The sequence below is a fragment of the Scardinius erythrophthalmus genome (assembly GCF_964197995.2).
Source record: "Scardinius erythrophthalmus genome assembly, chromosome: 3".
In the NCBI taxonomy this organism is placed as follows: domain Eukaryota; kingdom Metazoa; phylum Chordata; class Actinopteri; order Cypriniformes; family Leuciscidae; genus Scardinius; species Scardinius erythrophthalmus.
In genome coordinates this window covers 19,668,809-19,696,009 of record NC_138223.1, presented here as the reverse complement: position 1 = coordinate 19,696,009, position 27,201 = coordinate 19,668,809, and the positions used below count along the sequence as shown (strand labels likewise).

At 41.1% G+C, this 27,201-nt stretch overlaps 1 protein-coding gene across 2 annotated transcripts in view; it reads right to left on the bottom strand.

The window, feature by feature from the left end:
- gucy1b1 (guanylate cyclase 1 soluble subunit beta 1) overlaps positions 1–27,201 on the bottom strand; it is a 92,953-nt gene that overhangs the window by 22,605 nt on the left and 43,147 nt on the right. For both annotated transcript variants that reach the window (XR_014029772.1, XM_081360309.1), the window contains exon 11: positions 21,105–21,245. Coding sequence is in view for 1 of the 2 variants with exons in the window: in XM_081360309.1 (XP_081216435.1) it covers positions 21,105–21,245 (141 nt within the window). In the remaining variant the exon portion in view is untranslated. The remainder of the gene's footprint in view (positions 1–21,104; positions 21,246–27,201) is intronic.

Here is a 27,201-nt window from a genome sequence, read left to right as displayed (position 1 = left end):
ACCGTTATCAGTTTGTAGCAGTAAATGATGAGATGTCTCATCGATCACAAGTTCAGTATGGCGTACCACAAGGCTCAGTACTAGGACCGCTGCTGTTCACTCTGTACATGCTACCCTTAGGAGATATCATTAGGAAACATGGCATTAGCTTTCACTGTTATGCCGACGATACTCAGCTCTATATTTCTTCAAAACCTAACGAAACTTATCAATTCACAAAATTAACGGAATGCATAGCGGATATAAAAAATTGGATGACTTGTAATTTCCTACTTCTAAATTCTGAAAAAACAGAGTTTCTAATTATTGGACAAAAAACTTCCTCACGTAATAATCTAGAATACTGTCTAACACTTGATGGCTGCTCTGTTAAGTCTTCGTCGTCGGTTAGGAACCTGGGTGTGCTCTTTGATACCAATCTTTCATTTGAAAGTCACGTGTCTAGTATCTGTAAAACTGCATTTTTTCCATATTAAAAATATATCTAAATTACGCCATATGCTCTCATTGACAAATGCGGAACAATTAGTTCATGCGTTCATGACCTCAAGGCTAGATTATTGTAATGCTCTACTAGGTGGTTGCCCTGCACGCTTAATAAACAAACTACAGCTGGTTCAAAACGCAGCAGCTCGAGTTCTTACCAGAACCAGGAAGTATGACCATATTAGCCCAGTTCTGTCAAAACTGCATTGGCTCCCTATTAAACATCGCATAAATTTTAAAATATTGCTGATTACTTACAAAGCACTGAATGGTTTAGCTCCGCAGTACTTGAGCGAGCTCTTAACGCATTATAGTCCGTCACGTCTATTACGATCTCAAAATTCCGGCCAGTTGATTATACCTAGAATATCAAAATCGACTGCTGGCGGTAGATCCTTTTCCTATTTAGCACCAAAACTCTGGAACAGTCTTCCTACCATTGTCCGGGAAGCAGACACACTCTGTCAGTTCAAAGCCAGATTAAAGACACATCTCTTTGACCTAGCTTTCACATAATACATTATAGACTTCTATAATTTAATGTTATGCTGCATAGATTAGGTCAGCCGGAACCGGGAACACTTCCCAAAAATCCTGATGTACTCGTTACATCATGAGAAGAATGGCATCTACGCTAATTTTAGTGTCTGTGTTTATCCCAAGGTTTTTCCTGCAGCCTGCCGGATCCAGGCCGTATCCAGATCTGACGAAGGACCTTCACCTGGACCAATGACAACGCATTGCTGAAGTGCCAACTAGTCTCTCCCTATGGAGGATCCCATTACCACTCTACAGATAAGGCGTTGTCGGAAAATTCGTCTCGCGGTCCTACCCCAAAGCAACAAATAAAATAAAATTCCTTATCAAAATTTATAAGGAAAGACAAGTATTTTGTTTAGGCTTGGCTTGTTGGGAATTCCAAACCTGCGTATATTCAAACGCACATAACTATAGAACCCATTCTAAATGCGCTTGTGAACGCCATCAGCGTTTCTCACAGGTTCGCGTTTAAAGTCTGTGTAGAGAGAATGGTGTCGTCTTAGCGGCCCCTAATTTAATAACAAATGATCATTGCGACGGAACCAAATCAATTAAAACTAACTTTAGATGGAAATAACTTAACTCTGCTGTAAAGCCGAAACAATCTCTGTTACCTTAAATTATACGCTTATCTCTGTAAAGCTGCTTTGAGACAATCTACATTGTTAAAAGCGCTATATAAATGAAGATGACTTGACTTGACTTGACAACAATATTGCGCAACCATACTGACTGGCTGTTAGCGTGTCACTTCCTACGTTGCTAGGTTACTAGAGAGTGAGTGCCTTTGTTCATGCAATCAAACTTGCTTTGCTGTTTTTTTCAGACGAAAAAAAATTATCGAACGTTTTATCGAACGCATTTTTTATTGATATTGATTACATGTCTATCGCGATACATATCATTATCGTTTTATCGCCCAGCCCTAGTTGAGAGAGGATGGAGACATGGAAGTAAGCGTCTTTTAGATCTATCGTGACAAACCAGTCCTCAGATCTGATTTGGATCATGATCTGTTTGAGTGTGAGCATCTAGAACTTGAGTTTCATGACTGCACAATTCAACAGACGAAGTAGACGGAACAATAAAGTAGCGGCTGTAAAACCCCAATACTCTGTCAGGTGAGTACACCTGCTCTATAGCTCCCTTCGCTAATAGAGACTCTACTTCTTGCTCCATTACCAGAGCCTGCTCGGGATGTACTAACGTGAGTAGCACCTCATTGTAACGAGGTGGAGGAGAATGAAACAGGATTCTGTAACCTCTCTCTATTATGCAGGACCCATGGAGATATATTCGGCAGATTCTTCACTCTGTCAGAAATCTACTAAGGGTACCAGTCTCTTGAGACTGGCCTCTGGTGTTATTGTAACAGCCACTTCAGTGACCTGAAGCATACTGGCAGGAAACAACTGAACTGACTCTTTTTGAACCCCCCTCAGAGGGTGCGAATTTGACACAGAGTCGTGGTGAGACTGAGCCATGTGCTCGCTGGAGACCGCGATGCCCCGAGGCACCAAGGGTGGCAGGGTTGGAAGAACAGCCTCCTGAGGGCACCGAGGTGGGGCGGGCACCGTATACTCAGGTGTACACCGCTCTACCCCGGTCGGGATTGCCCTCAGATCCACCAGTGGCGTCAGGACCTTGGCCGAAGCCTTTTTCGCTGAAAAAACGGTCCTCAGATCCATCTTCTGCTTCAAAGGCTTCTGTTGAGAATGCCATTCCGGTCCCCAATCTTTCTGAGGGGGAGCACAGGAAACGACACTCTGTCCTGTACAAGGAGTTTGTTAACTCCCTGAGGTCGGGGGTCGCGCCAGCAATACCAGCTCGCTTTTTTTCTTATCAGAGCAAAAGAGACTCAAAATACTCTGTTGATTTTGATCTTACATATAAGTGTTATACATCATTCCTGTTAAGTGTCTATTTTTTTGTGTATACTCAACATAAAAAAAGTGTTGTGCTTTTTGCCAAATAAAGAAAAATAAACATGATGCATGATGCGAGTTCTGCCTTCTCTCTGTCAGTGAAGTCCATTCTGAAACTCATCCGAAAATGAACTGTAACTCAGCGAATACTCAGTTACACAGGCATATAGGCACACAGGCATAAAGCTTGAATTCTCTTCTTTTAAATGAAGTAATTTATATAAAAAACAAATATTCTCAGTTTATGTAATCTGTATGAAAAGAGAGAGATGTCAGTCGTTCTCATTTCAGCTCATAGACAGCTAATAGCTCATTAAGGGCCCTATTTTAACGATCTGAAACGCAAGTATCAAGCGCAAAACGCAAGTAACTTTGTGGGTGGGTCTTGGGCGCTGTTGCTATTATACTGGCGGGATAAATGACTCTTGCGCTCGACGCAAATCTAAAATGGGTTGGTCTGAAGTAGCTTCATTATTCATAGGTGTGGTTCGGGGGTAACGTGAAATAAACCAATCAGAGCGACATCTCGCATTCCCTTTAAGAGCAGGCGCGCTTGTTCTATAGCGGATTCCTATTATAACGGCGGATTTGCCAGGCGCACACGAGGAGCGGTTCACAGCCGAGAAGACCGACGTTCTCGTCAGGGATGTTGGGGATGGAGAAACACACCGAAATTAACTTCGGTTAAACATGTGTATGATAATTTGGGTAAATGTGTAAGCTAGATGTATGCTTTTATAATAAACTGTCTATCTATCTATCTATCTATCTATCTATCTATCTATCTATCTATCTATCTATCTATCTATCTATCTATCTATCTATCGTAATAATGTAGGCTATGATTTGCAAAAATGAAAACTGCTGCGTCTGTGTGTAGATGAGAGAATCAAAGTGTATGCGCGTTGAGCACACGCTACATTGATTATGGCCCTTAAAATAGCATATGAATAACATGCGCAACACGCCACTGACTTTAAACTGTTTTTTTTCGGCCAGTGGCGGAATTGTTTTCTAAACCTGCAAAATAGCATGAGGGACTGTTTGCGCCGGAACACGCCTCCTCTTTGCGCTGAACCGCCCCGGGGAGCGCCAGTGTATTTCTTAGTTAACCGACGTGCGTCTGTGGAGGGAAAAGTCTGCTTTGTGCGGGTGCAAAATAGGAATGATACATGCGTCGGTGTACAAAGTCAATTGCGCTGGGTGCAAGATAGGGCCCTTAGTGTTAATGTGAATACGCCCTCGGAGAGCATGTGCTATTCAAACGCAAATGATCTGAGGCAATCCATGCAAACGTGTCAACGCCCACATCAGCTGGATAAAACACACCAAGTTTAATCAGACTCATGTACTTTACGACGCTGTGAGGAATAATACTATCGTAATAATAATCCTGGGAAATTTACCTCAGAAGTGCCGGTTTAGTTTCACTTCGAGGAGCAACGGATCCAGCTGAGTATTGTGAATAGTAAATTCTTTATTCTTAAGTGCTTTGTTCTAATCGCAATATGCAATTGTGTCTGTAAACCACAAAAAGACTGTTTAAATAAGAATCGTGTTTCTGTGTATGAATGAAAGAACGGCACAGATGTGAGCTGTTGTATACTACAGCTGGCAAAAAGACTGTTTAAATTTGAATCGCGTTTCTGTGTGAATGAATGAACAGCTTTTACCCAACTATATTGCTATACTGAGATGAGAAAAAGACGACTGAAATATGTTAAAATAAGATGTCTTTGTAAGCAACGTATTAAAACTGCAAATTAACAATATGCCCTAATATATCATAAAAACGATAGGCCTATGTTACAGACATAATATGAAAGACAACGTTTCGTTTACTAGTTTTGGATAGATTATAAAATTTACTGTAAAATAGACTACTGTCACATCAAATAAGCTTTTGTTTGCCAATTTCTGCTTATATGTTACATAATATATATATATATATATGTTTTGTCAAAAATAAAGTCATCAACTAAGATGTTATTATAGTGTTTGTTCCAATGTAGGCTATATTCAAACTAATGAATCCTTAACTTTGAAAAACGTATGATAAAATGTATACTTTAGTTTTCACAAAGAAAGATTACACTTGAAATATTGTAAAAAAATTAATTGTTGTTGTAATTGTAACCTTTTTAATAAAATAGCAAATAATATATTTACAAGGTAGATGTAAACCAAATCTTAACAGGTCAATATAAGCCTTCTCTTTAAATTATTTTGATTGTGTTTTATTAGTGACAAATTTGGGGAGAGGATACATATTCCAAAACTTTCTGAAAATACAGTATGAGAATTAACTGCACAATTACTAGAAATGTTTACCTTGGATATTATAAAATTTGCAAGCAAAAAAAAAAAAAAATTCGAGATGTTTCCATATGTGAACCAATTTTGTAGTATATATATATATATACACTGCTCAAAAAAATAAAGGGAACACTTAAACAACACAATGTAACTCCAAGTCAATCACACTTCTGTGAAATCAAACTGTCCACTTAGGAAGCAACACTGATTGACAATCAATTTCACATGCTGTTGTGCGAATGGAATAGACGACCGGTGGAAATTATAGGCAATTAGCAAGACACCCCCAATAAAGGAGTGGTTCTGCAGGTGGTGACCACAGACCACTTCTCAGTTCCTATGCTTTCTGGCTGATGTTTTGGTCACTTTTGAATGCTGGCGGTGCTTTCACTCTAGTGGTAGCATGGGACGGAGTCTACAACCCACACAAGTGGCTCAGGTAGTGCAGCTCATCCAGGATGGCACATCAATGCGAGCTGTGGCAAGAAGGTTTGCTGTGTCTGTCAGCGTAGTGTCCAGAGCATGGAGGCGCTACCAGGAGACAGGCCAGTACATCAGGAGACGTGGAGGAGGCCGTAGGAGGGCAACAACCCAGCAGCAGGACCGCTACCTCCGCCTTTGTGCAAGGAGGAGCAGGAGGAGCACTGCCAGAGCCCTGCAAAATGACCTCCAGTAGGCCACAAATGTGCATGTGTCTGCTCAAACGGTCAGAAACAGACTCCATGAGGGTGGTATGAGGGCCCAACGTCCACAGGTGGGGGTTGTGCTTACAGCCCAACACCGTGCAGGACGTTTGGCATTTGCCAGAGAACACCAAGATTGGCAAATTCGCCACTGGCGCCCTGTACTCTTCACAGATGAAAGCAGGTTCACACTGATCACATGTGACAGACGTGACAGAGTCTGGAGACGCCATGGAGAACGTTCTGCTGCCTGCAACATCTGTGAAGAGCACAGGGCGCCAGTGGCGAATTTGCCAATCTTGGTGTTCTCTGGCAAATGCCAAACGTCCTGCACGGTGTTGGGCTGTAAGCACAACCCCCACCTGTGGACGTTGGGCCCTCATACCACCCTCATGGAGTCTGTTTCTGACCGTTTGAGCAGACACATGCACATTTGTGGCCTACTGGAGGTCATTTTGCAGGGCTCTGGCAGTGCTCCTCCTGCTCCTCCTTGCACAAAGGCGGAGGTAGCGGTCCTGCTGCTGGGTTGTTGCCCTCCTACGGCCTCCTCCACGTCTCCTGATGTACTGGCCTGTCTCCTGGTAGCGCCTCCATGCTCTGGACACTACGCTGACAGACACAGCAAACCTTCTTGCCACAGCTCTCATTGATGTGCCATCCTGGATGAGCTGCACTACCTGAGCCACTTGTGTGGGTTGTAGACTCCGTCTCATGCTACCACTAGAGTGAAAGCACCGCCAGCATTCAAAAGTGACCAAAACATCAGCCAGAAAGCATAGGAACTGAGAAGTGGTCTATGGTCACCACCTGCAGAACCACTCCTTTATTGGGGGTGTCTTGCTAATTGCCTATAATTTCCACCTGTTGTCTATTCCATTCGCACAACAGCATGTGAAATTGATTGTCAATCAGTGTTGCTTCCTAAGTAGACAGTTTAATTTCACAGAAGTGTGATTGACTTGGAGTTACATTGTGTTGTTTAAGTGTTCCCTTTATTTTTTTGAGCAGTGTATATATATATATATATATATATATTGTCCTTGCATTCTTTCTTGTGGCTCAGTGACACACCTGAATGAAAGGCTCATTATGCAGCTCATTATGCGGGTCATTGTCTTCTCAGGTGTGAACCACTTTATTATTCAAGATCAATCATGCCCCCACGCATATTGCCTTTCCAAACAAAAAGTGTCTTACACAATTTAAATCAATGTATTGTTTTATGTGAATGATTAGGCAGGATGATTTTCAGATCATTTTGAAGCAAAAAAACGACAACATCCATTAGTCAAAAGTCTTGTGGACACATATTTAGTATGTGTTTTGTGGCCTTATTTCAGAAACTTTAATTTTTAGTTTTTTCAATAACCATGCATAAACATTATTCTCTCAAAAATACAAATATGTACATACATGTTGCTCACATATTATGGTAGCCCTGTTTGTGCTAAATAGAGTTAATTAATATGTCTATAAGCAACTGAAAAAAGCACAAATGTCAGGGCATGTCAAAACATCTCAAGGACCCCAAAAACACCTTAGACCCCAGAGGGTTAATGGCTAGGGCTGCTCCGCCCAGCATCTCCATTTACACCTTACTCACCAGCGCCAAGAGTTTCTAACTGGCCTGGAGAGTAATGCCAAGCCTTAAGGGGAGCCTAAGCCGTGACAGGACTGATAGCTCGCAAGCGTCTGTTCTGCCTTTGGCATCGTCCATGCCCAAGCTCTTTCAACCCAATTTATTAAACATAAATTTTTAGAATTGAAAATCCAGGCTGAAAGGGTTGATCTGGGATCTCATTTTTTATTAGTGGAGATCGGGAAAAACTGGAAGGCCCTGACATGGAAGTTATAAACTCCAAAACTCATTGTACACAGGGGATTGAGATGGAGAATCTTCAATTCCCTTAACTAGATGCCCAGCACATCCATCTCCTCGGAGGTGGACAGCTGCAGCACAGAATTATACCATTTAATTCCTCAAAATTAAATGTAGTAAAAGATCAACCAGACAAGTTAACACGGTCTGGATGAAATGCTGAACTTATCCATGAATCTAACTAATGCAAGTCACATAAGCAAATTTAAATGCAGCCCACTTATTTAATTCCTCAGAATCAAACAAGTTAACATAGTCTAGATGAAAGGCTGAATATATATTTATATATAAAGGCTTATATATAAAAATAGTTTCAACATACAATAAAAGAATCATAAATTCATAGCTTACAATACACTATGTATCTCTTTAATCTATGCATTGCATTTGCATAACCACTCGATTCTTATAGCAGTCTTTTTTTAAATAAACTAACATGGGGAAACTCCCGATAGTGCACACACGTCGGTAATGTTTATGAATGAACATAGCCCGTCGACTATTTTCATTTTTATATAGAGCTACATGATTCTTCGAACATGCTCTTAATAGATGAGGGTGGTGAGTTTTTATTCCCCTGCATCGATGCTCAGCACCTCTACCTCCTCAGAGATAGACTGCTGAAACACCAGGCTCTCTAACCAGGGCGGAAGAAGCTGCGGCGCAGGCTTCCGATCCCAGAGAGAGAGCGCTGGATCCCCCGGGTAAAGGCAGAGAAAAGGCGGAGCCCGTCTCTAACCCCTCCACGAGATCCATTTGCGAACCCCACAATACCAGCTTCCGTGCTGAACACCCTCCTCAAAGAGTGATAAGCGGGAACGGAGCGAGTAAAGCGATAGTAACTCGCAATGCTCGTAGTCAGCACCCGCGAGCGCTGACAGATCATGCTCTGTTCCAAACAAACAACACATCGTGTGTATCCCCACCCGTAAGGAAAGAGGGCAGGGAGGAATACACGATCTAAGGTTGTTTTGTTCGCCATAATATATATGCTTATAATATATAATATATCGCCATATATAATATATCGCCATAATATATATGTGACTGATATAGTGACAGACAACAATAAATAAGACATACAGTATGTAACACAGAGCAAGTTAGCATGGTTCTATTCCGGATGTGCATTATCCTTTCCTGGTCGTGACGTCACCTGCCCGTGACACCCACTCTCGCCATTGGACTAGTTGACACGAGTGTTTCAGATGCAATCACGCAGGAGCGTTCCCAAAGCGTCATCGACGCATTGCGAGTTCCCTCGAAAGGGAAATAATATATGACCCTGGACCACAAAACCAGTCACAAGGGTAATTTTTTTGACATTGAGATTTATACAACATCCGAAAGCGGAATAAATAAACTTTCCATTGATGTATGGTTTGTTAGGATAGGGAAATATTTGGCCGAGATACAACCAGAGGTGGAAAGAGTACTGAAAATGTGTACTCAAGTACAAGTACCGTTACATTGCTGAAATAATACTCAATTACAAGTAAAAGTACTGGTGTCAAAAAAGTACTTAAGTAAAAGTACAAATTACTCTTCTCAAAAACTACTCAGAGTAGCCCTACTAGTTACTTTTTAGCTGGCGATAGTTAATGTATTACCAATAAATATTCAACCAAATCATAGATTTATGTAGAAAATAGCTACTTTTAACACTTTTTTACCTTATTGTCGAAGGACATTAATTAGTGGTCATGATACTGGAATTTCTAACTTCAATATGACACCTTGTAATATGTCAGTATTCAGTAGGCCTGGCCTATAATTTTTAATACCATCGGGAAAACTACCACATACTAAATATTTTAATATCTACATTTTTGTCCATCCATTTTGTCAAGGCAATCATTATTTTCAAGCATCGAAAAGCACAACACTCATAGTAACAGTAATCTATTTGAATGGAAAAGTTTAATTCAAGTCTTCTGAAGAGACACGTCCACTTTATACGGTGAGATTTTAAATATTTAAACATTGATCAATAACCATTACAATAATCTAACTTATATATTTACTCACTCAGTGTATTTGTCTTTACAATAGGGTAACATTAACTGTTGCAATAGCTCACACACAGCACTATGGAAGTAAAATAATGTCAAATGTTTTTGAAACAAAAAGCCTGTTGAATTGCACTACTTGAAAAAAAATAGGCATTGCATTAACCATGCTTGCATTTTAATGCATTGTATTTTTAGGGCTTGCATTTTTATGGGCTGAAATTCAACATGGTTGAATATTTAAGCTGTGAATATTTCAATTAAAAACATTTCAAACACATTTTCATTATTAAAAATTCAATAATCCATATTCACATTTCATATTTCACTTCCAAAATATTCAAACTGTTTAAAAATACAACCTATAATATTCAACAGGCAATTTTCGGTCCATTTTATTTCGCTTTGCAAATTCGCTTCCACAAATTCAGTGGTTCAAATTCGACAGTAAATTTAAAGGAACTGCAGGAAAAGCAGTAGATTACCGAGATACTCTCCATCTGCTGTTAGTCGACCTCACCAGCAGGTGGTGCAAAAGCGCGTGTTGTTGACGAAGACCAGCAACAGTTTAACAAGCCATTCATTCATAAAATGAAAATTATTATCTGTGTCAGTATATATGCGGAAAAGATGATAAAGACACAAAAGCTGTGTTTATGTTTCATTCAATAACTTCATTGTTACTTTCCCTGTGTAGCCTACATGTCATCAGCTTTCTCTACCTACATGAACAGGATTATAATCGGTTTCCCTCAATACCTCATACTCAAGGATTCCCCTTCTGTCGGGACAAAACGCTTAACGTAGCTTTATGGACTAATACAGTGATATGAAAGACCAAACTCGCACCTTATTGGGGATGTAGGCTGTAGGCTACTATATAGGCTCGATGGACTAAGAATATGAACGTAACGCGCAAAGTTTCATGCAGAGCGTTTCGTGATATACTGGCATAAAATCAACACTTGATCAATACTAACACGTTCTCTTCTCTTCTCTCTCTCTCTCTCTCTCTCTCTCTCTCTCTCTCTCTCTCTATATATATATATATATATATATAGTAGCCTATAGTATAGTAGGCTATGCCTACGTGTATTGCATTAGCTTAAACTGGGAAGAGTCATAGCACTTGCATATTGTTGTCCTCCTATTGTTAGTTTAACTGTAAATCGCTTTGGATAAAAGCGTCTGCTAAATAAATGACTAAATGTAGCCAAATAAATGTAAAATTGCCTTGACATTGGACATTCGCACATTTAGGGACCGTCTCAAAAGTTGCATACAACATTGGCATACACGTTTCTAACTTCAATAGCAAACTTTAATTTATTTGAATAAATATCAAAAATCCAAAGGGTGCGCAGTATGCCTGACACTACATGAACACTTTACAGTTGGTTTTATGACTGTAAGTCGTTCTATTCAAATGCTATTGAAGTTAGAAACGTGTATACCAAAGTCATATACACTTTAGAGACAGTCCTTAAATGTGCGAATGTCAAGCCAACTTTATGCCAGTCTATCACTGGGAAACGCTCAGCACTAAACTTTGCGCGTTATTCTGAGTCCATCTGCTTGCCTGCGAGTTTGGTTTTTAATAACACTTTAATTAGTCCATTAAGCTACGTTAAGCGTTTTATATGTCCAGCAGGGGAATCCTGAAGTATTGAGGGAAACCCTAAGCCTGCATGCAGCACATCGCCACAATATAAAGTTAAGGCCACTAAACAACCAAGAGAAATATAGGCTATGTCAACCTCAAAAATGTAACAGGATCTGTATATCCGCATCGGGGAATAACATTATAATCTTGTTCACGGTAGAGAAAGATGCATGTAGGCTACACAGGGAAAGTAACCATGAAGACACTGAATTTAACATAAAACCGCCGTCATAATAATCACAAATACACTTACATTGCTGTTAAATGAGTTTTATGAATGAATGGCTTGTTAAACTGTTGCTGGTCTTCGTCAACAACACGCGCTTTTGCACCACCTGCTGGTGAGGTCGACTAACAGCAGATGGAGAGTATCTCGGTAATCTACTGCTTTTCCTGCAGTTCCTTTGAATTTACTGTCGAATTTGAACCACTGAATTTGTGGAAGCGAATTTGCAAAGCGAAATAAAATGGACCGAAAATTGCCTGTTGAATATTATAGGTTGTATTTTTAAACAGTTTGAATATTTTGGAAGTGAAATATGAAAGGTGAATATGGATTATTGAATTTTTAATAATGAAAAGGTGTTTGAAATGTTTTTAATTGAAATATTCACAGCTTAAATATTCAACCATGTTGAATTTCAGCCCATAAAAATGCAAGCCCTATAAATACAATGCATTAAAATGCAAGCATGGTTAATGCAACGCCTTTTTTTTTTTTCAAGTAGTGCAATTCAACAGGCTTTTTGTTTCAAAAACATTTGACATTATTTTACTTCCATACAGCACAAGGAAGCTTGATTTCAAACTGAATTTAATTTGCAAAAAAGACTAGATTTTTCATAACTTTTGACAACGTTTAATTCAAGAGCATGGAGAGATTGGAGCTGGACGTCATTTGAGTCTGCAGTTAGAACCACTTGGAGATTCGCGAATCGCGATTGCACATGATATGACACAGTCCGAGAGCACACTCAATATCTGAGTCCAGTTCATTCGTATATTTGAGAGCTCGCGTCCAGTTTTCTGCGATTACATGAATGTGCCCTCGCGTTATAATATTGCACTTGTGACATTTGCCATTAAAATATGCCATAGAAACTTGCAGGTATTAATAAAATTATGCGTAATAGGCCTACCTGCAATCCCGCGCTGAGAGGAGGCGGGTGTGTCAAACTCGCTGTCGTTGAGATGAGAGAATGAGAACGCGCAGCTGGTATCGTATCGATGTATAGGCCAAAATGAGTATTAACAGATATTTCAGTATTGATATGTATCAAAATATAGATATTTTGACAATACTAGGCTACTATGTAGATTGTTGTTTCTCCAAACTTTCAGTCCAGCCATTAATCACTCTGAGCTCCTCGCCTCTTTGGCTCCTTCACTTATGATCAGCTCTTCAAAACCTGCTGCGACTGCGGCGGCTTTAATCCAGTCCAAATATCAGGGGTTTTATTGGTCCGTTTACAATCGAATATTTTTATTGGCTACCGAAATGCCAGTCAAAGATTTGAATATCAATTCAAATTGTACTCAGTAACAAAATGTGATTTTACAAGTAGCGAAGTAGATTACTTAGTTTAATGTCATGTATTTGTCTTTTGTTTTGTGTGCAAACACATGGTCGGTTGTTTTGACTGTGTTTGCATTGTCTTGTGTTTTGCCTCGTTTCCATGTTAATGTTGTATTAGCGTCACCTGTGATTGTGATCATGTGTCCTTACCACGTCCCTTGTTCCCTCGTTAGTATTGATGTTCATTAGTGTCACCTGTACCTTTGTAATTATGTGTCTATGTAAGCTCCCGGTGTTTGTTCCTCAGTGCTGGTTCGTCTTGTTAACATTCGGTTCTGTGAGTATTGTGGTCTGTCTGTGAATGTTCCAGTTCCGTTTAATTGTCAAATCTAGTTATTGTTTGTTTGCCCCATCGTGGGTCTTTGTTTCCGGTTGTAAATAAACCGTGTTTTGTGAAAGTTAAAGTCTGCGCTTGGGTTCTATTTAGCGTAACGTGACAGTTTAATATGTACTTGAGTACAAGTAAAATTACAGATTTAAAAATATACTCAAAGTACAAGTACCCAAAAAAAAAAATGACTTAATTACAGTAACGTGAGTAGTTGTAATTTGTTACTTCCACCTCTGGATACAACTATTTAAAAATCTGGAAACTGAAGTATGGCAGGGTGACGCAACGTCTTGTTCCCTCTTCAGGGAACCGAGGTTATAGTCGTAACTGAGGTGTTCCCTTTCAAGGGAACTCACGTTGCGTCGAGATGACGCTGTGGGAACGTCTATACCAGCACCACCATAGTGACCAGTGCCTGTCTTGTGCCTCTGTTTTTTTCTTATATTTATAAAATAAAATTACCATGCATTTCCATTTTACACTAAGGAACAAATATTATACAGTGACTTTACATCTGTAGCCTATAATAATTCCAATCGTAATTTCAAAGATAGTTCTGTAAAAAAAAAAAAAATATATATATATATATATATATATATATATCAATGCTAATTCAATAGACCATATTAAATATATAAAATAAAGATATGCAACAGGCATGTTTTACGACAAACAATAAAATCAAAACCAGTATTCTGTTATGTTCATGCACGGCTTTTCAAAATGTCACAAAGCGTTTTGAGATTGTTTTGAATTAAATATTGGAGTTTATAATTAAGTTTTTTGGCACACCATGACGAGTGGCGCTATGCATTGTTCTAAAGCCAGGTTTTATTATGGCATGTTGAATTAGTGTTCGACAAACACGGTGGCGCGTTCATTTGGATTAATTTTTCTCATAAAAGCTAAAATAACTTAATTGGCTACTCCGTAATTGTTCGGTCATACAGATAAGAGTAGAGTATAGCCTACATCGTTCAAAACTGTAAACTTTTATTCATATTAGGCTAATGACAAAAGTTTGTCTGTCGTCTCTGTCTCCGGGAACTGCGCGTCACAAAAATGAACCGAATGTATAAATGTATTTGTCAATGTTGTGATATTGTTTCATTTAAGTTCATAATTACTCTGTAAATGTTATTTAGTTTAACAGCAGCACGAAGCACTGTGGTTCGAGATTTATTTGAATAAAAAAATAAAAAAATAAAAAACTTTATTCACAAATCGCACCCTGGTTGTAAGGATTCAAAGATCCCTGTGGAATTTAATATTGAGTTGAACGTTTTGTTCATGACAACAAATGAACATGCGTTTTTATTGTATTGTATTTAGCTTTGCTTGGAAAAAGCTGGCCCAAACTGAAGTAGCGTTTTAACACTAGAACTGCCATGGCGGTCATTTTGACCGTTTTTAATTTTATATCTGCAATAACTTTGTTGAAAAAATAAATTAAATCCTGCTGGTACCTGACTTTTCCTAAAAGTGTCTGTATTTTCATTTAAAATGTTTTTCATATAAATTACACATAAGGCAAAAAAAAACAAATTAACATATTTACCTATTTCGGCCATAGACGGTCAAATTGACCGCACTGAATTTTGCAGTATTATTATACATATACCAATGTACACAACAATAAAATGTGGTAAAAAAAATACACAAAACATATTCCACAACAAATCATTTGAATGTAATGATATTCAGAACAGAACAAGAATAAAAAAATAACTATAAACAAGCCAAAATGAAATAGGCTACTTTCAAGCGAAAGTGAAAGTAAGCGGCGTTGGGCTCACGTAACTCTCTAATTAGAATTAAAATGTTTCAACATTTGCGATGTATTTGGATGGTAAACTATTCTTTATTATAGGTTTTGAACTTCACTCACGTTCTTCACATGCGCAAAATGGTACGAATTGTACTACTGACTAGGCTATATAAACAGAGCAGTGGAATTTTTATATGTTAGTTTGAGTATTTTATTATTATATTTTATTATGGCTATAATGAACAGGCTGCAATGTCAAAATTGCAATGCTGGAATATGGTGTGTGTGTGTGTGTGTGTGTGTGTAAGGTGCGGGCGCGATCGAACAGTGTAAACATGAAAACATAGGCTACTCCGTCATTTTGTTCAGGACATCTACGCATATTATTATTTATAGATGTATAATTAAACTTGTTTAAATGTACAGTTTGGTGTTGTTTTGTTTTTAAAAGATCCTATATACAATAAATGCATTAATCTCTCAATTGGGTATTTATCATTAAAGATATAGAGTTTGGAATCTAGCGGTCAAAATGACCGCTTGCGGCAGTTCTAGTAGTTATGGAATTCTGGCACTTCTAGTGTTAATTCTTCAATTATTGAAATAAATAAATATTTAGTAATAAACATTTATGACAGAAATATTACTACATAGCCTAAATTATTTAATTCCTTCATTATCAACACTTTAATAGCCTATTGCTAATGTCTAGAATAGCGATTTAAGTGTGAATTGCAAACTCTTTGTTTTAAGTCAGTCTCAAAGATAGCCTGTGGAGAGTTTGGAGAAGGCAGTATAGTTGCTTTATCGTGGGGGTGCAGGACAACAGGTGTTAATGTTCCGTCTTTCATATGGAGAGTGTCGGATAGCCAGCCTGATGAGCAGGCAAAGGCAAAATTCTTTTAAGGATAAATCTCAAAATCTCCAAAAGTCCATATGTAGGCCCTATATCTTATTAAATTATAAATATTATAGTTTTATTTATTGTATTTAAAGGTTTTCCAGACATATACAGTATTATCAGCTGTATGATGTGTTTTTACCCTGAAATGTTTAATTTCGAGAAAGACCCGGCACGCGCAGTGAGGGAGACAAAAGAAACGTACTAAAAAGATATCCAGCGCGAGAGAGAGGCAAAGTAAAACGCCTGTTCTTAATTTATGTTTCTTTGAACTATGCACCGTTTTAACTTAGCTGCAGTTTCTTTGACAATAGAAATTTTAAATATTGCAAGAATAAGATTCTGTGTTTCTTATTTTGCATCGCAAAGGGAATAAACTCTATCGATGCGACCCTGTTTTAAATAAATAAACTTTCCCGACACTTTATGTAAACCTTGAAATGTGCGATGTGTTTTCAAACTTAATTAATTTTATTTTTCTTTTACATTTTAATTGTTTATTTTTTTTAATTGAAAGCAATACTGTATTGAAAGTATTTTTCTGATTTGTTCGATCTGTTTTGAAAAATGTCTTCCGTTGCTATGGCCGGGTATCACTGTCAGTCATCTCAATTTCGTGAATGATTCACAAAAATCACAAAAATCACATTTCACAAAAATTCACAAAAATGGGTGGTGATGGCGCAGTGGATAAGACACATGCCTTTGGTGTGAGAGACCTGGGTTCGAATCCACTGTGAGACACCAATGTGTCCCTGAGCAAGACACTTAACCCCTAGTTGCTCCAGAGGCGTGCGACCTCTGACATGTATAGCAATTGTAAGTCACTTTGGATAAAAGCGTCAGATAAATGTAAATGTAAAATGTAAAAAAAAATAATTTAGCAGATTAAAGACGAGCTTCATCACATTTTCTGGTGTGATCGGCTGACAGTCTTCCTTCATCAGTTGTGTCGTCTTTGCTACATTCCAGTTGAGCCGCTGCAAATTTATGTTGTAATGTACAATTGATAATTAAACAAGATGCTTGACTTTAATAAACAGATACATATTTAAGCATCAAGCTACACTGAGATTCGATCTCGGATCGCTTGAAGCTCCGCGAGGCTCATGTTGTTGCGTTGACCACAGAGCTATCGTCTGAATACTGTTAATCTAATGTTTTATGCTCTTACAAAGTCTCATTGATGTGGCCTAATATTTTTCTATTGCAATGTTTTATGTTGATTTTTTTTTTCATTATTCAATTTATTCAATTTAATTTCAGTAATTTCAGTATTGTGATTATGAATTCGTTCAATGTTTCATTTGAATTGATCTGCTACAAGTTTTCAATCACTCTCAATGAGCTGTGGCGGCAGATTACGCAATAGAGAGAATAAACTGACACTTTGCAAAGTCTGTGATTGTAGCGCCTCTTAGCAGTAAGAGGCTGCAAATACACACCCGCAATTTACCGCCGCGGGAACGATGGATATATGGAAGTATGCGTCCTTGAGATCTATCGTGACAAACCAGTACTCGGATCTGATATGTGGCATGATTTGTCTCAAGGTTAACATTTAGAATTTTAGCTGCATGACTGACTCGTTCAGCATTCGCAGATTCAAAATGGGACGCAACCCCCCATCCTTCTTTGGGACTATGAAATACCAACTGTAGAACCTGGTTTCCCTGTTGGAGGGGGGTACATGTTATATGGCCCCTTTCTCCAGCAGGGTTTTCACTTCTTGTTCCATTACCAGAACCTGTTCGGGTGAGACCCGAACTGTATTTGATAACCCTTTTCTATGGTCTGCAGGACCCAATGAGAAATATTTGGCAGTAGCTTCCACGCTGCCAAAAATTCTACTAGAGGTACCAGCCTCTCGAGACTGGCTTCTGTTTTTTTTTGTTGCGCAATCAGCACGACACCCTGTAACGGCAAACCGGCAGGGAACGACCTATCTGACCTCCTGGGCATCCCAGGACCACTACATTTCCGGGTGGACCCTGAGATATGTGCTCGCCGGAGACCGTTGCGCCCCGAAACACACGAGGTGGCAGGGTTAGCATAACGGTCCCCTGAGGGCACCGAGGTGTAGCGAGCACCGTATAATGAGGTGTTAAGCGCTTAACTTCGGGAGAGACTGCCCTCGTTGGCCTGACCCCTTGGGCGTCAGGACCTTTTCCCCACAGCCTTCTTGGAAATAATGACGGTCCTCAGATCCATCTTACCCCTTAAAGGCTGTGGTTGAGAGTGCCAGCCCGAACCCCAGTCCTTTAGTGGGGGCTCGGGAGCAGACGCTGTGCTACTGTTGAGATATGTGTGGCAGAAGTTCCCATGCTGCCAAAAAATCTACTAAGAGAACCAGGATCTCAAGACTGGTCTAGGTGATACTCGAGCAACCAGTTTGGTGCCCTGTATGGCGAACCGGCAGGGAACGACCGAACTGACTGCTCTGGGACCCTCCTTGGAGGGGGCGGGCATCCGAGGACCACTACGTTTCCGGATGGACCTTGAGATATTTGTTCGCCGGAGCCCACCTGAACCCTGAAACACACGAGGTGGCGGGGTTAGCATAATGGTCCCCTGTGGGCACCGAAGGGCAGCGGGAACCGCATAATGAGGTGTTAACCAATTTACTTCGGAGGAGACTGCCCTTATTTGCCTGACCACTCGGGCGTCAGGACCTTTTCCCCCCAGCCTTCTTAAAAATAATGACGTCCTCAGATCCATTTTACCCCTTGAAGGCTGCGTTTGAGAGATATGGGCTCATCAGAGACCGTTGCTCCCCAATGCACACGAGGTGGCTGGGTTTGCAGAACGGCCCTCCAAAGGCATCGAAGGGAAATGGGCACCGTATAGTGAGGTGTTAACCACTTAAGAGAACCAGCCTCTCGAGACTGGTCTCTGGTATTACTCAAGCAACCAATTCAGTGCCCTGAAGAGGCGCACTGGCAGGGAACAGCCGAACTGATTGCTCTGAGTCCCTCCTGGGAGGGGGCAAGAATCTCAGCGCCACCATTTTTACGGGCAGACACTGCGATGAGGGCTCGTCTGAGACTAGAACTCGCTGGAGACCGTTGTGCCCCAAAGCATACGAGATTATGGGGTTGGCAGAACGGCCCCTGAGTGCACCGAAGGGAGATGGGCACCGTATAATGAGGTGTTATTCATTTCCCCCCAGGAATTTCACCATTTATTTCCTCAGAATTAAATGGAGCCAAAGATCAACCAGACAAGTAAACACGGTCTGGATAAAAGGGTGGATAGTATATTAATACCGACATCTAACTCCTCAAAGATCAGATGGTTACATATTTAATTTTCTCAAAAATTAAATGCAGCCAAATATCAACCAGACAAGTAAACACGGTCTGGATGAAAGGCTGAATACTATAATAATACAGACATCTAACTCCTCAGAGATCAGATAAGTACATATTTAATTTTCTCAAAAATTAAAAACAGCCAAATGTGAAAGGCTGAATATAGTGTATTAATACAGACATCAACTCAGATATGTATTTAACATTTAATTCCATTTAGATGAGTATTTTCACAATTAAATGCAGCCATAAATCAATCAGATAGAGAACTCAGATAGATAACTTGGTCTGGATGAAAGGTTGAATACATACTACTTTCAAAGCCAGTTTGTCTGTTCAGTTCCCTGCGTGTGTGTGTATATATATATATATATATATATATATATATATATATATATATATATATATATATATATATATATATATATATATATATATATATATATATATATATATATATATATATAGCGGACCCATTATCTACACGTTGCCTCGGCAAACGCGAGATCTGAGCCAAAATATTCTTATTGGAGAAATGCAGACAAATAATCTATGCGCTGCCTCGGCAAACGCGCGATCTGAGCCACTAGTTTCTTGTTGCAAATGCACATCGATAATCTACGCGCTGCCTCGGCAAATGCGTTATCTGAGCCATTCGATTCTTATTGCAGAGATGCAGACCCATAATCTACGTGCTGCCTCTGCACACGCTAGATCCGAGATCGAGTCACAGAATCTTTATTGCAGACCCGTAATCTACACGCTGCCTCGGCAAATGCGAGATCCTAGCCAAAGAATCTTTATTGACTTTCTTCCCTCGAGAAGAAAGCCAACAGGAGCAGAGCTAAAACTCTCGATAGTGCATATGTTACACGTTGAGAATTTATGAATGAACACTGTCAGCCCCCTTTTAATAGAGCTGACCGTGCATGCTCTACTCCTAAACAAACAACAAATAAATCGTGTTTGCTTGCCATTATATTCCTGTCTAGATATATAATATGCTTGTGGACAAACAACAATAAATAGACAGAGACAGTTTTACACAGAGCGTTTGCTGAAGACACAGAAGCTGACAATGTTTGGTCTGGGTGCGCTTTATAGCTTTCTGCCATGACATCATCCGCATATACGCCAATGGACTGATTTCACAAGTGCTTCACGACGCAATTACGCAGAGCGTTCCCAAAGCGTCATCTCGACGCAACGCAAGTTCCCTTGAAAGGGAATCGCTTTTAAAGTTTTCCATATGTTCCCGATTTTGCTGCATCCACCTACAAAAATATTTTTTTATATATTTATGGTAGGAAATTTACAAAATATCTTCATGGAACATGACCTTTACTTAATATCCTAATGATTTTTGGCATAAAAGAAAAATCGATAATTTTGACCCATACAATGTATTGCTGGCTATTTCCACAAATATACCCGTGTGACTTGTGACTGGTTTTGTGGTCCAGGGTCACATATTCTATATCATATTATATAGAATTTCATATATTAAACAGTACACAGTATCTCATCATGTGAATTCTCAGGACCCTCAGCATGCCAACTTCTGCAGACTTGCAGAATGCAGTGATACTATGTTATCCTGTTGATTAGATGTTCTGGAACAAAAGACCTTAAAAAAACCTCATTTGCAATGCATTTTTTTTTTTACATTTTTGTTTAAACTTGTAACAGGGACAAGAAAATATTCTGAGTGATCACCTGCACAGGATCCTCGTCCACTTTCACCTGTCCAGCGATCTCCATCATGTCTAGGGCCAGGTGACAGATGGACTTTGCATGGTGGGTGCAGGGCTCCGGAAGACCACTTACGGTCATGTACTTATCACCAACAGTCTCCACCTTTCAGAGAATAGAAAGATATTTAAGAAAGTGATGGTTTCAAATTAGAAACCACCAGAAATAGCTAATGTGCCTGTGGTATTATGAACCTCAAAGGATTTTCCATGAGCTCCACTTGGATATTTTTATGTTCCCTACCCCAATTTTATATTTAAGCAATTTAACAGTTAACACTAACCTACTTAAAGAAATAATATTTGTATAGCATATAGATATTTACTTAACATTTTTCATTAACATGTATTGAATAATGGATATCCAAGATAAGAAATGAATTTACTAAGGTAAATCACTAGTCCCTACAACCATTTAAAGATATCTTGTGGCCTTGAATGTCTGATAATAACTAGTTTGTGATGTGAATACAGCCAAACAAAATAAAATGAAAATAGCAGGATAAACTATTATCCAAGTTAGCCAATTGTAGGATATTTTTGATTCATCCAAGTTTTCCTGACGACGCACACTACAAATGTTGCCTGTAAAAAAACCTTGCAACAAACTCTAAAACACATCTTCAGAGAGAGCCCAGTCCTTCATGAGACCTTTGTACCAAATAGATACAGTTCGGTTTAAGTAAATATTTTTTTTTTTTTTTTTTTTTTTTTTGGTAAGCCAGCCTTGAAATTCTACCCGTCTATTTTGTTTATTTAGCAAAGCTACATGAAGTGCATTCTTGTCTGTACACCCTTGTTTTGAAGAGAGCAATGTACATTATCTGTGGTTGGAAAAGTACAGGCTATGAGGCACAGAAAGTTACAACAAAAAAGTTAGTAAAGCTACAGAAATACAAAACCATGGCTGTTAATGGTTGCTCTGGAAGTTCCAAAGACTTACATTAACCCCTTGTAATATCTAAATCAAGCGTGTCAAACACAGCCTGTGGGCCAAATATGGCTCCTAGAGGAGTCTAATCCAGCATGTGAAATTATTTGAAAGAGAAAAACGGTATTTATGCTGAAAAACATTCACATCCAATTAACTTATGGGTATGAAAAATTCATAATATTCTGTTTTTAGCTAAACTTGTTTGCATTATAGCTCACATTTTAAAACAGCAGTAGAAATTAAGCATAATATTTGGCATTAAATTGCATTTTCAGCTGAAACTGGATTTGAGAGTGATGCAACTGTTCAGTTCCCCTTCGTCAGTCACATCAGAGGTGATCTGACGAATGGGGATCTCGCCTGAGAGACCAACCCACTTCGAATGTAAACTAAACGAGCCAATGCACATTGGCATGCGATGATTTGCAACAGCTGCTCTGCCTCGCAGCACAAGCAAATAGTGAGCAGCAGGTGTGTCGCATCTTCGTCTTTCGCTTCGGAGCCAGGCGGTGAATGTTGTTCCTGCTCTGCAATCTTATCTGAGTGTTTTAACTTCAAAAAACGAGTCTGCTTCTTCAGGAGAACACCTCTTCAAACTGGTGTTGGTGTTACAGCGCAGACAGCGCTGGGCGTGATCTCACAGAAAGCTGGCAAAACAGCTGTTTTCACAGCTCAGAATGTTGTGCCTTCAATGAGAATGTGAGAGCTCACATCAGGCTTGCATTATCGTCCTGTTTGGCCATCCCTGGGTGCTTCAGCACCAGAGAGATCAATTTCCTGAAAGAGCATACACGGTTTGACACTGCGTCTTTTTCAAAATGTCATTCAAACCGTGTTTCTGGGTGCGGTCGTTTCCTGTCCTCATTTGACGGCCATGATCACTGTTTCACATGCCTGGGCTTAAGCGTGTTGAGACTGCGTTCGTGGGTGGTTCATGTTCTCTCATGAGAGCATGACCACGTCAGTACGTCGTTCGTCTCCCCTTTCTCGTAAAGGCTTGAGCAGCTCAGCGTGCCGTGTGCCATCGAACTGATGGTTGGCAGCGTGGGTTGTCACGGCAACCCAGCGCGCGTCGTTCGGAGCTCTAGACTCAAGTGCCTCAAACGAGGTGTAGTCCCTTTGCCCATTCCCCGATCTAGTTCCTCTTCTGGTGGCCACCAGAAAAGGGCTACTTTTTGGCTAATAGCACTGGACACTGGTGATCTGAGGATTACAGTGAGCGTTCCCGACGAGACCACCTCCTCGGGCCTCTCACTCCTCTAGCGCATCGCAAACATGCTGAGACTGCATTCGTGGGTGGTTTATGCTCTCTGAAGAGAGCATGACCACGTCGGCACGTTGATCGTCTTGCCTTTCTCATAAGGACTTGAGCGCTCAGCATGCCGTGTGCCATCGAGTTTGACGGCCACGTTCACTGTCTCGCAAGCCTGGCAGCTTCCGGATGGGATTACTGGTCCTTCTCATGAGAGACCAAGCATTTCATTCGGGGCTCCAGGGGAGGATCAGATGTTGATCGCTGCATCGGAGAGAGGGCTGTTAGGCTCTGGAAATAAAGATGATGCTGAGTTCCCACTATAATTGTGTGTGTGCTCATGCTGAATCAGATTCAGACTTGACAGCCATACTTTCCCGGGCTACTCTGGGGGCGCAGTGCGACACTTAATTGCCCGTGCCTGCCCGGATGTGTGTGTGAAAAACTTAGGCAATATGTTAGCAAAGCATGCCAAAATCTGCAGACATTTTTTTCCTCTCTCACTACCCTTGGTGGTGGGGCGGCTCTGCTAGTTGCAGACCGCCTCTTCCCTGCATGTGAAGGCCATCCTACAAGTCTGTGGAAGGCCAAAACACTCAATGCACGAGGGTAGTTCTGAGTCGGGGTTGAGCTGCGCATAATGACTGACTGTGGTTTAAGTCACAGCCCTGGCCCTCAGTCAGACGATGTCCAACCTGATGCTCCAGAAGCACCCCATGGCTAAATCTTGCAGAGGTGCAGGAAATCGGCAAAGTTCGCTTTCTCGATGCTCCCATCTCACGAGGGGGCCTTTTTCAGCGACACTGTTGGAGACTGTGCCCAGCGGTTCTCCACAGGTCAGAAGCAGACTGAGGTAACCAAGAGCTTGTGCCAATGTGCTACCAGAGTCACTCGTGCACTGCCCTTGTTCTGTTTGTCGCCAAGGGTGTCAGTCCCCTGCAAAAAAATAAAAAGTCAGCACTACTGTGACGTCGAGCCTTCGCAGGAAGACAATGAAGTAGGGGCTGTAGAACCCCTTCTTCATATCAGCTGGAGGGACCGGCTCGATCGCGTCCTTCGCCAGTAGGATAGATCTCTGCCCGCAAGACAGGGTGAAAAGGAGGTTTGAGAGGGATGTGCAGGTGGCTGGCTTGAGACCAGTGGAGGTATCGGTAAGAACAGTCCAGTCCTGTCACTTTAAGTACACAACATCTTTCTTTATTAGGTATATGTATGTTTGTGTGTGTGTGTGTGTGTGTGTGTGTGTGTGTGTGTGTGTGTGTGTGTGTGTGTGTGTGGTTTCTAGGAGGGAAAAGGATATGGGATACAATTAGCTACATAATGCCACAATACAAGGCCACAATTCATTTGAATGATAATCAAACATTTGTACAAGAACTTAAATTGCAGAAAATTAGCTAGGTAGCCTACAAACAAAGTCGATACATACATTTTCTCTGCCCCGTAATTAATGAACTGGTAATGCCTATAAATACTCGAATGCACATACAGTATCCTTACAATTACCACAGTAAGTCACATGAGCAATATAAACCAAGTTAAACTGTTCAATCCAACAGTAGAAACATATGGAACTTACATAGTTCAATAACGCACACAAGGCAGGAGACACGGCATTTCCAGCAGCAACACACTAGGATTCCTCCATGTGGCAAAAGGAAGGGGCTGTGTGTACAGGTGCTGCCTAATGAAGTCTGTGGCTGATTGAGGCTAATTAGTTGAAGGTGTGGTGAACTGCATGAAAACTGAGTGGCAAAGAAATCAAGAGGTCATGGGGGATCAGGTAGGGCAGGGAGAGGGATGAGGCGGGCAACAGGTCTTGTATACTGTTTGTCCCCCACCTGGACATCTGCAACCCTACAACGGCCGTCCTTGCCGGGATGGAGGGAAATCACTTTACCTACTGGCCAGAGGGATCGGGGGAGCTGAGGGTCAAGAATGAGAACAACAGTGTTTAGTTGGAGGTTAGGATTATCAGTGCGCCACTTCTGTCTAGACTGGAGAGAAGGAAGATAATTTCTGAGGAAGTGGGCCCAAAAATGATCGGAAAGAATCTGACTATGATGCCACTGGCGGCGGCTGCGCAGCTCAGAGTCAGGATACGTTACTAAGGGGAGGGAAGAGTCATGCCGCCCCATGAGCAACCGGTTTGGAGTCACCGGATCAGGATCCGCAATGTCAGAAGACACATAACCTAGGGGCTTTGAATTGAGGATACCTTCGATTTCAATCATCACTGTGCGTAACACCTCTTCAGTGACAGCTTGGGCACCTAGGGTGGTCTGCAGGGCAATCTTGATGGAACGTATTTCACGCTCCCACGTCCCGCCGAAGTGGGGTGCGTGTGGGGGGTTGAACTTGAAGGAGATCTTCTGTTTGGCAAGGACTGCCTGGAGGTCAGGGGTCAGAGATCAGTAGACTTCCTGTAGCTCTCGGTTGCCTCCGATGAAGGTAGTACCTCTGTCAGAAAGCAGCTCAAAAGGTTTGCCTCTGCGAGCTATAAAGCGCCTTAGTCCCATTAAAAAGGAATCTGTATCCATATGACTGAGTAGATCTAGATGTACACACCTAGTTGTCAGGCATTTGAAAATAATTCCCCACCTTTTCTCAACCTGCCGTCCAACTTTCACAGTGTAGGGCCCAAAACAATCTATAGAATAGAAGGGAGGTTTGCTGAGGCGTAGGCGAGCAGGAGGGAGATCGGCCATTTGGGGAATAAGGGGTTTGGCACTGGACTGCTGGCACTTAGCACACCTGTGCTGATGTTTCCTGACAGCCTCACGACCCCTCAGGATCCAGAATCGCCTCCTCAGCACAGCGAATAGCCTCTCGGGACCAGAATAATGTAGGTGGTCATCACAATCTTTAATTATAAGTTTTGTGATCGGATGGGCAGGGTCCAGGACAACTGGATGTATGGCATCAGGGGGCAGGTCACTGCTTTGTCGTAACCTTCCACCTACTCGAATGAGACCTGACACTGGGTCTAGTTCCGGAGCAAGGGAGAGAAGACGACTGGAATGTGGAAGGGGTTTGTGGGTCTGAAGGCATGCCAGATCATTTCCAAAGGAATCCAACTGGGTCTGTCTTAGGATGGCAATCTCTGCATTGAGGTAGGTTGCTGCCGATGGTGTTGCAGGAGGATCTGCCACCACATGATGGGAGGCAGCGGTAGAGTCAAGGAGATCCTGAAAGGTGGTAAACTGTGTAGGATCAGAGATGGAGGCAATTTGGCCAAGAAATACGGCACCACAGAAACTGGGCTTACGTAGCTCTACAGGATCTCCGGCCTGATTTATTGTGGGGTTAGTTGGCCACAGATCAGGGGGTTGCAGGAGGAAGACAGGTCCTTGGCTCCACCTGCAAGGCTTACTTAAATCAGACAGCTGCTTCCCTCTAGTCAGATCGTCAGCTAGGTTGTTCTGGGAATCCACATAGCGCCATTCCTGGCTTTTGGTGAGTTCCTGGATTTCAGCCACACTGGTTCCAACAAAGACCTTATAGCGGCATGAGTCTGAGAGAAGCCAATAGAGAACGGTGGTAGAGTCACTCCATAAAGTAGCCTGTCTGATGTTGAGGGTGAGCTCAGTTTGGAGGAGGTTGAACAGTTGAGCTACAATGAGGGCTGCGCACAGTTCAAGTCGAGGGATAGATAGTTGTTTTTTGGGCGCAACACTGGACCTCGCCATTAGGAAGGACACATTCACCTGTTGACCATCTTCAGTGTGCATGTAGGCAACTGCGCCATAAGACTGCTCTGATGCATCGCAGAAGATGTGAAGGTCTTGGATGGCTGAGGGGGTGTCTACTGTCCAATGGATAAGACAACGGGGCAGTATAGTCTAGATGGGATGTACCCAAAAAGTGAAAGTGAGG